Here is a 12,979-nt window from a genome sequence, read left to right on the forward strand (position 1 = left end):
ATCTTTTGTACATCACTTTTTTAAATCAACAATTGAATTTGTAGGACCCACAGAGATTCAAATGTGGATTCTGCAGATCCAATAGTTGATTTAAAAAAGTGATGTACAAAAGATGTACAATATTGTCTCATTTACTAATATTGTACCACATTTAATCTGCAGGTTGTGCATACAGGATTCTCCTCGTTATTAAAATAAAATTCTGTTATGTTGGGATCGTGTGCATTCATAATCGCGTATCAGCATAAAAAAGGGATGTCTCATCCTCGTATAAAATTTGACAATGATAAATTGATAATATATATATATATATAGGGGAAAAGTACACATACTCCTCTCAAACTACCACTCTATTGTTAATATCCTCCCACAAACTATCAAAACAATGTCAATATCCCTCCAATGACAAAAATACATTTTATAAAATAAAATAAAAATCTAAAAATTATAACAAAAATCTAAAAATAAGTAGATAAAATAAAAAACCAAGACAATTAATTTTTGTTTTTTAATTTTTTTCCAAAAAAAAAGAAAAAAAAAAGACATCATTTTATTTTTATTTTTTTTATTTGTAAAAACAATTAATTTTATTTTTTCAGTTTTTTAGTTTTTTCAAATTTATAAGGATATTTTTAAAACTAATTAAACTATAGAAAAAAAAAAAAAAAAAAAAAAAAAAAAAAAAAAAAAGGTTATTGTTCTTTTCAACCAATTTGTTTGATTCTAATTAACCATGCACTTTTTGTCTTAAAAGTTTATTATTGAAATAAATAAAAGTATCTTGAGATTAGTTCTTAGATTTATCATGGAATTTCTGTTCAATAGATTTAAAATGACAATCTATATTCCTTTTTTTATCAATCAAATCGGTCACCTAAGATTTTTCCTTAACTTCTTGTTTAATGAATAGTTAGACCCACATTTGTCCTTAAACTTCCACCAATTTTAAAAAGAGAAGAAAAATAATGGAAGACAAAATCATTGTTCATCTAAAATTAATTACAAGAACTGTAAATGAAGCTGCATGAAGGAATAGCTTTTATTTTGGTTTTCATTTGTAGTATTGCATAAAGATTAATATTATATGTTTTATTTGTATAATGCCCACCGAAAGAGAAGGAAATATCGTATATTCAAAATAATTCCTTTTGAAAAAATGCATGTCTTGTTATTATTGAATTAAACCCCAAGTTGTTACAAACAAAATTACCAAACATTTATGTATTAAACCAATTACCACAGTTAAAAGTCACCACAATCAAAATAAGTAAAAAATAAAATCAACACATAGATTTGGTGACGAAATTAAAACATTTTGAATAACTTTTTAAAAGTAAAACTACTATGAGGGCCGGCCAACCAACCTCAAAAGTATCTACCATAGAAGATTTGTGTTACAAATTTATCTATTTGATCAGAAAACTTTTGTAACTCGTTAATCAATTTTGCAACCCCGACAAATGACCCCGTTCACCTCTCACTGTAGTTGCTCTAGAACCTCTAGCCTTTTTCTTCAAGGATCACTTTTACAAACGAACCTCATCCATTGCAACATAGAGCTCTAGTAGCTAAAGATTTTTATGTGGTTTAATTGCTTAAAGTTTGTATAAAATTGGCCTTCTTCTACAAGGTTTAATTGTTTAAGGCTCAAGGATGTTTAGAAACCTTTCCAAGAACAATGAAAAATCACCTCTAGGTTTTTTGAAAGTCGTAGCTTATGATGCTTATATAAATAAAAAGAAAATTAGTATTTTAAAGTTAAGTCGTCTACAATTAAAACCCTCAGCAGCCAGTTCAATCAAATGAGGTTTAAGTTTGTTCGATCAAACGTTTAGGGTTTCATGGATTTCATCTCTCCAATCGACCGACATTCGACCAAAGCTCTCTGGTTTAAGTATGAAATCACAGTGTAACACTTTGCTCGAACGAGAAGCAACCGGCCCTTTGACCAAACCTCTTAATTTTTAGTACCGAGACTTGATGAATTGATTCGGTGGAACGATTTTCAACAAATCTTTCAACCAAAGCCTTCTAAACTTCAATTCTTGACTTTTCTTAAACCACATTGTGATCTTGACTCCAACCATAAACCTAAAACTTACAGCAAAATATGTTTTGATATTGAATTTGCCGATACTAAAAACCTAATAATTATCATACTAATAACATTTCTCAGTATTTTATTCATGTTGAATTATGGAAAATGTTCCAATTTGTTCATGAAATAGGCAATATCTTGCATTTTTTTTTTTTCTTTCTTTCTTCTTTTTGTTTAAAGCTTTCAGCATGATCACATGCCAAATTTATGAGTGAACCAACGATTGAATCAGCAAGCAAGCTACCTCTGACAAACTGACACCAACACTTTTAAGGCACCCCCATGGGACAGATGGACTTATGGAGGAGAGATCCTTGCAGGAGACTCTTGTAAGAAGCTTAGTGTTTTCTTTAAGAAGACGAGATGACCCAAAATAGAAAATAAAGTTGCCCATGGGGGTGTGACCATCCAAAAACGTATATAATAAGGAAAAATTACCCAAATGTGGTTTCAGGCAGATACTATTTTAAGCGAAAATGGGGATATGCTAAGAAGGGATTGTGGTGGGAATTAAGTGTTAAAACAATTGCTGAATTGGTGCGGTGACTTCTGCTACAAGGCAAAATGGGTTTGACAGAGACATTGCACCAAGAGCAAAATGTGATACGCATGATTGGTCTGCAAGGGAATGTAAATTAAAATGTCGTAGGAATTGTAACCTAAAATATTCTTCACCCTTGTCTAAGCAAAACCAACAGTTACCCCTTGTCTTAAACTCCTCCCATTCTTTTAACCTACACCAGACACCCACTTCTCCTAATGGGGTGGCTGCAATCGCTCTTCTCCCCATTGAAGAAGATGTGGTTTCGCATGCATTCAGCTCAGAGAAAGAGTAAGTGATCATGCCAATATCTTCTCATTTCAATTCAGGCTTATACTTATGACTCTGTTTTTCTCCCTAGCTACTGCTTCAAAGCCATCACAGCTAGAGATTTCTGTATTATTCTTACATTGCCATCTTTCCTTTCTATTCTGCCCTCTCTTACACACGCACACACAGCAGCACTGGCAGAAGCTCTGGGCTTTCTTTGTTTCGTCTTCTTCAATTTCCTGCATTGCTTCATTTCTTCCCCTGTATTTTACATCATTTTTTGTCTTGGGATTTTCAGGAAGAGGGATATACATTTTGTACGAGGATGTCAAATCCTGCCCCTATGAAGATGTGCATGTACTGTGGTCAATCCTAGTGGAGTCACATAGACCTTTGCCATCAAAAACTGAGGGCTCTTATGCACGGAGTTGAATGTGAGAAAGTTTCAGTTATTTACAATTTTCTTTTCTGTCCAGTTCCGGTGTACAGAGAAATATTTATGACGTTTTTACTTACATAAAAAGTTTTCTTTTCTTCTTTGTTTTTGGGCTTCTTAATTGCTTCAATGTCATCATCTCAGCATTCGGGTTGTTGTTATCTTGCACAACAATGATAAATAACATGGAATGAAAAAGAGGGAGAGCAAGAAAAAAATTAAGATACAGATTTAAGTGGTTCGACAATGTGCCTACATTCACAGGAGTGCGGCTATATTCAATAATGATTTAGAGTTTTACAGCATAACATATTTATAACAAAGTCTTACGTACCGTACCGCCAATTGGCCACTATACTGATACTCTCGTATTACTTTCTATTCTCAAGGAAATATAAGCCACTCGTTACAACACGAGTCTTTTTGAATGTTTATAGAACGTTTTATTTGGGTTTAAATCTGAAGGAGCCTTTTCTTTTACATGTTCTAAATGCTAGAAACTTAATGGCCTATTTCTCTATGTCCCTAATTTTTATTTTTGTGGCGAGGGAGGTGGGGGAAGAATGAAGATAATGACTCTATATCTAGATGCACTTGGCTAAAGGGGTAGTTTGTTTCTACTTCTGAAATAGTTTCTTATTGTTGCTTCGTCAGTTTCCAGTAGTTGAGGTGGCAGTTTATTCCTACTTTTCATAGACTTTAGGATACTTTCTCGAAGCCGACACGCGAAAACTATAGAATCGATGGACAACCGACACGATTTTCATGTCTGCCGACGAACTTTAAGCATTCTCAATGACGCAGTTGATTTTCATTCTAGAAATTAGACATTTTTTAATAATAAATGAAAAGGTTCTCGTGAACACATACCATGGAAATTAACGGACAAACATATAATGATTATAAATTTATAATGGTCAGACAACAAACAAACGGACCCATAAACTTAAAGGATATATTAAAAAAAAATTAAAAAAATTAAAAAATAAAAACAGATGACTTTTGATTTTGTCTAATAATATAGCTTAGAATGAGCGCTCATGTAGCAAAATTAATATAAATATTCGTTAGCATCTCCTAATCGAGTGTTGGATCTACGCTTAGAATAAGATTAGGACTTGATAACCTTTTATGAAAACCATGGTTTAAGGGAAAAGGTTGGTCATCCAATTAATAATAATAATAAAGAAGCTATTAAGTATTAAGCCTTGTCACATTAGTTTTGTAAAATATTTGTGAGACGTTTGAGTTTGACCCAGTCAACACTAATTTTTTTTTTTTTTTTTTTTTCTTTGAGAAAAACCCAATCAACACTTCAGTTAGACTAATGGTGTTTGGACAAAGATTTCTTCCAATCCAGTTGTCTCTTTGCATGTGAGAACCACATTTTTTTTTAATTGCAAGGACAAAGTTGAAAGAAATTTGATTAAAAATGTATTTGCTCTTCCAACTTTGTCCTTGCAATTAAAAAAATACATATGCTTCTCACATCCATAAGGACACATGACATTTTTATAGACTGGGTTGAAAGAAGTTCCTCTAACCTAATTTAGAGGAAAACTCTTTTCATATTTTTAATTTAAGCGAGATAGTGGATTTCGAACTATATGAACCCAATATGTTCATCCTCTCCTGCCTAAGGAACCCAATAAGTTCATACTATGAAAATCTATGCCATCCCCATGCTTCTACTGAATGACCACTTTTATCTTCCTGATTCTTCCACACCTATTTTAAACACTTCATGATCTTGGAAATTAAAATGTTTTGCTAGATTAGGATCCTCTCTATTTTATTAGAAATTGAGACGATCTATTTCATAATCTAGATTATATTTCATATATCTAAATGTTTATATATTGCCAAATCATTTAAAATTTTTGAATAACATGATACATATATACCGTCAAACAAAATCTTATACGTAAAATAGAGGATCCCATTCTTTTATGTTGTGTTGTAAGCAACAGTTAAATGTAACTTTTTGGTAAAATTCTTATAGAAAACCAATTTCACCTTTCTGCGATTTAGGTAGTGTTTTAGTACCAACTCATTTAGAGTTTTTAAAATCATTTCTTTGTGCTATAGACAAATTCAAACCTTGAAGAAGCTCTAGAAGATACGAACCTTCAAAAGCCATTATCTACCATTCTGGAAGCTGTATAATTGAATTTGCTATACTTTGATGACCGATTCAACAATTCTAGCCTTTCGCCAACCCAAACCTTCAATGTCTTGTAAAGCTGGGTTGGGTAAAAGTCTGTCATGCTAACAATTCATGTGCTCATCTTATTGCATATACATCATAGAATACAGCATTATATTATTTTGGAAAATCTGTCATGAACTAGCAGAATGATTTATAGTACAAATGCAGGCAAGTTAACCGTTAGCGTCGCTTATTTTGGTGTCAGTAGAATTTCGTACTAGGAAATCTCATAGAGATGGGAAATAATTTGGAAGCATTCATGAATTAAAACTAGTAAAAGCTACGACCAGAGTTGCTATCAAACTAATCAATTGAAATGTAACAGCTTAAAGAAAAAGGGTACTTGCCACTTAATCATAAAAAGATGGGTTCAGAAAGGCCTTTCTCAGAAGTTCTTAACAGTGGTGTCGGCAGAAATACAACCAAAGTTTGGCAATTAGAAGGCAGTGTAACAATGATAGCATCTGGAAGAAGAATCCAAAGGAATTATTTGAGCAGTACTTTGCTTAGTTCGCCCTTTCAAAAGGATTAAAATGACTAATCCTGCATAATTCAGCATTTTTTGTCCAAAGAAAACAGAATGATGTTAGACATCTAATGCTTGTGTGCATAATTCAGCATTTTCGTTCCATTATCATTTATTTAAACTATCAAACGCAAATTTTAGAATTTTGTGGGAGATAAATGTAGAAGTTGAGAAAATTAAAGGGAAAAAAAGTTATGTTGAAACTCAAGATATGATACTCTAAACCCCCCACCCCTTCTTTCTTTCTTCTCTATTTTTAAATCTCATACAAATAAGAATACTATCCGACGAATCTTATCAGTAAAGACTTGATATTTAGTAGTAGCTAAGTCACCATTCTAAGTAGCTGTTGCCAGGTATACTGCATTAACAGTGGCAGAGGCAACACTCGACCTTTTGTTTGGGGGGAGGGGGGCGGAGAGAATTAAATATTTTTTAGGGGAAACTTCACTACTTTCATTGCTGTGTATCAAACTTTAAAAGGTTTACAATGTCACCCCTTCCATTAAGGTTTGGAGTTAAATCAGATGGCAAAGGGGTGAAATGACCTGTATATCCTTGTAAAATTTATAAATTACAAAATAAGCTTGATTAATGTTTTTTTTTTAAAAAAATAGGGGTCATTTGAGAATTTTCAAGGCCTCTGTTAGGATTTTCTGTAAAATCCTAATAAGAGTGGGAGTGACATTGCAAACTTTTTTAAAGCTGAATATACAAAATTGAGAGTTTTTTTAACTTTAGGGGGATGATTACAAAAGCAATGAAAGTTCAAGGAGTCAAGTGAAGTTTTTATTTCTTTTTTTTTTCGTTTCACATATTATCTTTTTTCTTCTTTTTTTTTTCATTTTTTCTTCTTCTTCTTATTTTTTTTTTTTTTTTTTTTTCTCGATTTAGGGTTATTGGGGGTTTTTCTAATTTTAGAGGTGTTACAAGGTTTCTTCAGCTTTTTTGTAGAGTTAGAGGGGATTTTCTTCAATTTTTTTGGGATTCCAGGGGGACCCCTTTTTTTTTTTTTCAGACATTTAGGGATATTTTAAACTTTTTTGGGGAGCCAGAGGGGTTTTTTGTTCTAAATTTTGAAGGGAAGGGGTATTTTTAAAATTTGGTGGGACCAAGGGAAACTTTTTTCACTTTTTCTGAGAGGGCTAGGGAGTTTCTCACTTTTATTTTGGGGGGGGGGGGGGGGGGGTATGGCCCCCACTGTCCCCCGTGGGCACTGTGTACTATTTCTCCTACCACTTCAAGTGTAAAATAGCATTCTCCAACAACCTATAAAGTTTTATTCAGCATGAAATGATTGGGCTGAATGGGATGACAGGTATGTCTACCGCTGACGCTACAGATATTTTAGAATCAAGCTATCAAATAAATAGCAAACACATGAAACCTACATAATTCTACCAATACGGATGCATTATGAAGTATGACAAGCAAACATTTACAAGTGATTATGTGATAGTGCTGTTCACTCAATAAGATGTAAAAGGAAATTTATATAGGCTGCAGAGGGTCTTACCACATCATAAGGCTGATGAAGAGGGATATCCAACCACACTTGGCAGCCAATCTTGAAAGAAGCCATGGCAGTCTTTGTCAGCAGGCGAGAGGGCACCAAGAGGAGTGACGGTAATCTGAAATAAAATAACGATATCAAGTTAGTGGTGGCCTGCATAGAGCTTTTAACCAAGCAAAGCTAATGTGGCTGCAATAAAATTATGCAGATAAAGTTTATCAACCAAATCTACATACATATCCTTCCTGAAGAAATTTGTAGTCTGTATCATCATCGTCAAGTTGGACACCCCTCACCTATACAGTCAAAAACTGGAATCAAAATTTTAAGCAGAAAACAGTGGAATGCTCAAAATCAAGAAAAAAAAAAAGCAGGAAGATTGATGTCCTCTGAAATACGGTTTTTTGAAAAAGAACACAATAAGTTTCCTGCATGTTTATAATAAGTAACCCAAAATCTAATTTTATTCTCCATTCTGTTTCAATTAAGTGTTTTAATCATGTTGCATCCAAAAGCATTAGTCATTAGATGAAAAGATATGGATCAGCAATTTTACAAGAACCAAGGTACCAAGGTATGTAATATACACCATCCAACAGAATCTCATTCTCTTCCTCAAAACGCAATCATTTCCTATAGATATACTAGGTGGGTGGAATTTTAGGGCCACTATTTCTGTAAATGGCTTCCTCTGTCGATGAACATGGAGCTCCTGGAATTGCTTTGTATTTCTCTCCTTTTCTACTAGCAGGCACTGGTGCTGACATTTTACTTTTTGGAATTTACACTTGAACCTTACTCCATGAAACATGGAAGTCTTTTGTGGATCAAGTAGTAACACTTAACTACTCATGGTCTATATTCAATTGAAAATGGCTAAAGGAGGTAATGGAATTAAAGCATGTGAGATTCACGTGACCTGCAGCCAGTTACATTATGCCACGAAGTCATTCAGTTTAAAACTATCGATTTACAGCATCATCTTCATCAATAAAAGGTACAATACCAATTATAATCACAATAATAGTAAAGTGGTTTTTCCTCTTTCTCTCTCTCAATAAACTCGTGATTTGAAAATCAAGTAGAGGAAAGAAAGGCAAAATACTCATGATGAAAATATTGAAACTTCTGCTCTGAACAACCAGATGAAGCCACCCCCCCCCCCCACCCTTTTTTTTCCAATCGATGCTGCGTCTGTTTTTTCTGAGTTCCTAACTTTTGAACATCCTGATTACAGAAAAGTGATAAATACTAGAACTAGCCTGATCAAGTCTATGTTTGCAGGTCTATAAAGGCTTGGCCAATAGAGTTTTTGGGTTATGTTGGTGAAATTGGCAAGTAACTATCTTGATTAACTTTTGAATTTGTTGTTCAGGATGGTTAATAACAAAGTAATTTTGAGCAACATGGAAGTGGGTTAAGTGTGAAATATTCACATTTGCTTTTAAACGGAAAAATGGTAAGAAATGAAATGCAGAAGAGTCCAGTGAATATGAGAGTAAAGATCAACTTAGTAAAATAATTGGACAATGAGGCTGATGGATAAAGAAAAGAACATACTTCCCTCTTGAACAAAAGATGTTCTGGCGATATACTTGAAGTTTCAGTTTCTGCTGATCCTTCTGAGTTAGCCTCCATGGTCATAGTTGATAACATTTTCCCTCCTTGCACGTTAGAAGTAACTTGCTCCCATCCCATTCTGAATATAGTCTTACCCTGCGTAGTCAGCTTATACCCCTTTTCGAGGTGCATGAGACAAACCAAAACAACATTACAACCACATTTTAATCAAAGCATAACAAAACACTACCATTGTTATCATGAAAACATCAAATATAATCCAAGCAGTCCCAAATTGATGACTCAAAGCTAAATGAATTAACTGCAAGTGAGTAACAAGATTAGCCCCTTCTTCAACCTTCTAGATATGCTACTATCGTTAGAATGATAAGGCTATGCACACAACTAGTTTAAATATACCTTATGACTAGCAACATTTGTCGGTAGATCTATATTCAGAAAACATCTTTGAGGATAAGCCTGATTCTTGATCTCAGCCAGAATTGCACTTATGATTGGTAAACAGGCCTCAGCAGCAAGCGTATAGTCATGAGTGTTACTCTTTCCCCCAACCCTGAACGTCAAGAGCACAAATCACTCATATAAGAGGTAAAACACTCATATAATGGTTGTGAGATTATTTAAGGGTGAAACGTAAAACAGCTGAAAGAATTCTTGGATGAAACATAATATGGCCTTTTTTTATTCTTTTTCTATTTTTGTGCTTTCTCCCTCACTGTTCTCTCTGTTTATGGTTGCCCAGTTTTTTTCCTTTTCTTTCTCCCTCACTCTTCACCTGTTTTTTTTTTTTTCAATTATTATATATGTAGGACTATTGGCGTATGCATGTGCTTACATACCAATCATATGATATAGACACAGAAGGTAAACCATTGAAAAAGGCCTCTCGAGCACCGGCTACTGTGCCAGAATAAACACTGCAGTTCCACAAAAAAGCAATCAATAAACATATGAACATACCCCAGCCAAAGAAATAAAATTACATTGTATAAACAGAACTCCAGCAAGGACACTAGCTTCTTGAATGGAGACAGTAGGTCATAATGGGTGTATTTTGAAATCTCATGTGACTAAAATCACTTGATTTCCTTTTTAAACAGTTTCAGAAGAACATGTTTCCTTGTGATTAGGTGTGCTTGAATATCATAAGAGAATCACTTCAACTTTTTTTCCCATGATTTTATTTTTAGGTATCCTTTTTTTTCTAGCCCTTAAAGCAAGGGAAGCTTCTCGTCCCTTCCTCTTCTTCCCCTTTCTTTTTTTCCTGACAAGGACTCAACTTTGGAAAGAGAAAGGGTAATCTTCACAGTCCAGAATTTCAAATAGATGGACACAAAAGAAGACTAACATGTGATAACCGCAGTTGCTGCCCATGTTTATGCCACTGACTACCTGTGTGCAGAAATTGGAAAAACATTAGCAAGTCACGAAAGTAAAATAACTTTAATTACCATAATGTCTAATCAAATGGACCCTAGTTTGAGTTTCAATTGTTTGCACAAGCATTTTGTCCAACTCAGAAGAGTTACCCACCAAAAAACAATCCAAATATCAAATTAAGATTAATAATTGCAGCTCCCTGTTGAGATGTCCAAGAAAGTTGAGAGAGAGAGAGAGAGAGAGAGAACAGTATCCAAGTTTTAAGCCCTCCATACAAAGAAATTGAAATTAGCCAGATGGAAGCATCACAAGGGGAAAACAATCTTAGCATATAAGTTAGTCCTCTCTAGCAATGCAACCAATGAAACTTCCATAACCACATACTAAGCCAGAGATATACCAAATCAGCAATAATAGGAAAGAGTGATTGGGAGATTCCCAAAGAAGTACAGTCAGCCGGAGTACCTGCAAATCATATGCAAAACTTGAATCTTGTAAAAAATTGTTAAGACGTATCTAAGAAATGCACTAATACTTCAAATTGAAGATATTAATTAATTATTAGTAGTCTGAACGGGTGGATCGTGCCCCAGTATCAAATTATTTTAAAAAGAAAACTTATGGCTACACTCTGCAGATGTATTTGGTAGAATTAGCCTAAACATCTTAAACAGCACAACAATCTCTACCAGTTTGGTCTTTTTGAGAACCCAAAGCTTTACGCTACTAATGAATTGAAAGCTGATATCAAGTAAGTGCATTGCTCTTGGCTTATGGTGGTCATTACAGTAGAACCAAATTTATTTTGCACATACATATTGTGTGTGTGCACGCTCCCGCGGGCGTGTGTGTATGCGAGTATATTCCTTAATCCCCTTCTCTTCACTCAACTACCTCAATCTCACTTGCTCTGTGCTACAAGCAAGAAGATTTGGAAAAAAAAAAATCTGATTTCAAGAAAAATTGATTAAGCTCCTGAGGTGATGAGTTCCTACAAATATCTGAAGAATACAAAGATTTACTTTCCAGCTGACAAACAATAGGAAAGTACTCCAAATATGATCACAACGCTCTACCCTTTCACAGAAATATTATATAATCAAAATTGACACTCTACATAAAATTCATAATATGTCTACTGATTCAATATGTTCTTCTAATGATATTGAGTTCAGAATCCACTGGCTAAGAAGATACTATGATATTAGCTCAACCTTGAGAATACTGGAAGTTGTGAATGAACATGAAATCAATGGAAAGCACTACAAACCGGAAACCGCAAAGGCTGTTGCTCCATCAATATCTACTCGTTTGGCAGAGAGTGGGTGACGCCAAGTGATGCCATGACTAACAGCTGACTTTTCCCTGAAAATGGCGCAAATACAGATATAAGACTCGTACGAATCCACAGTGAAGACTCAGTTCAAGCAAATGGATCTCCATACCAATAGATAACAACATATCTGCTATTTGACACCAATAAACAACTACATCATGTCACCGACTCAATACAAATTACCATGCACGCTAGCACATGAGATGCCATTTAATATATAATAACAGTTAAATTTATAAAATCAAAGCCGCGCAGGCATGGACTAAGACTCGCACAACAAAACTCCGATATAACAGAAGCCTCGTTAATTACAACATTGCCATCGTCTCAGTAGGTAGGGGAGACTTTCCGTACAATTTTCTTGACAGAATATGCGACCGTCGAAAATCGAATCCGGAATTAAAAATAATCAGCGCTTAGAATTTCGAGAATCCTAAGCTAACAAAAAAAATGAATATAATAACCAAACAAAGGCACATAGATTACGCAGATAGCTACGCACGAATCAGGAGCGCAGACTTGAACATTGTAGCAATCCGTGGAGACGAGGGCGCGAACCAGGGCTCGCAGTCCTGGCGCGTCGATGCCGTCGTCGTTGGTGACCAGGATCGTCGGAACGTGGCCGTGTTCCATTTTTGGTCTAAAAACTCAAAGCGAAGAGAAATAGAAAGATAAAGCGCGAGGTAATTGGTTTGAGCTTTTTGAGCGAGTGAGGAACAGAGTTGCACAGGTACTGAATTGTTAATATCTCGGAGGGACGGGTTTGGCACGAATGGGCGCGTCTTGCGTACGCAGTGCAAAGTCTGTATATTCGACCAGGTGGCTTTTTTTCTTTTTTAATTGATTTTGCCCTTCGTTGCTTGAAGACTTGAAGCTGAAGTGGTAAAGTCCGCTTTGTCTTCTTCTTAATTGTATATTTTTCTGAGTGGGCGAAATATGGCTTTTGGGGTACGAGACAATATACATGCATCGTTACACAGGGTATATGTTCATGCTTGTCTTTTTTCACGAAGATAATGACATGTGTATTTTCAAGAAAATGTTGTATACCCTATTTTTATCTTATAATTATTTTATATTATTGATGGG

At 34.7% G+C, this 12,979-nt stretch overlaps 1 protein-coding gene and 1 long non-coding RNA gene across 2 annotated transcripts; one reads left to right on the forward strand and one right to left on the reverse strand.

Moving 5' to 3' along the window:
- Positions 1–2,785: 2,785 nt before the first annotated feature.
- On the forward strand, positions 2,786–3,448 carry LOC133855756 (uncharacterized). Its single transcript, XR_009897617.1, has 2 exons — positions 2,786–2,930; positions 3,208–3,448. It is a non-coding gene; the product is annotated as an uncharacterized LOC133855756 (long non-coding RNA).
- Positions 3,449–5,792: 2,344 nt separating this feature from the next.
- Positions 5,793–12,665, reverse strand: LOC133882461 (uncharacterized). Its single transcript, XM_062321650.1, has 10 exons — positions 12,393–12,665; positions 11,825–11,919; positions 10,955–11,019; positions 10,523–10,566; positions 10,014–10,091; positions 9,574–9,727; positions 9,154–9,330; positions 7,830–7,889; positions 7,597–7,711; positions 5,793–6,097 (listed from the first exon to the last, which is right to left on the reverse strand). The coding sequence occupies exons 1-9, from the start codon at positions 12,521–12,523 to the stop codon at positions 7,601–7,603; spliced, it is 915 nt and encodes a 304-aa protein (XP_062177634.1). The 5' UTR covers positions 12,524–12,665; the 3' UTR covers positions 5,793–6,097; positions 7,597–7,600.
- Positions 12,666–12,979: the final 314 nt, after the last annotated feature.

The sequence above is a fragment of the Alnus glutinosa genome, chromosome 1 (genome assembly GCF_958979055.1).
Source record: "Alnus glutinosa chromosome 1, dhAlnGlut1.1, whole genome shotgun sequence".
NCBI lineage: Eukaryota > Viridiplantae > Streptophyta > Magnoliopsida > Fagales > Betulaceae > Alnus > Alnus glutinosa.

Bases quoted from the DNA above. Each gene is read 5' to 3' on its own strand.
- LOC133882461 (XM_062321650.1), bottom strand. From the start codon at position 12,523: ATGGAACACGGCCACGTTCCGACGATCCTGGTCACCAACGACGACGGC. The intron at 11,920-12,392 runs GTGCGTAGCTAT...CGCCATTTTCAG, and splicing joins CAAGTCTGCGCTCCTGATTC to GGAAAAGTCAGCTGTTAGTC. The intron at 9,331-9,573 runs GTATATTTAAAC...CACCTCGAAAAG, and splicing joins CAAATGTTGCTAGTCATAAG to GGGTATAAGCTGACTACGCA.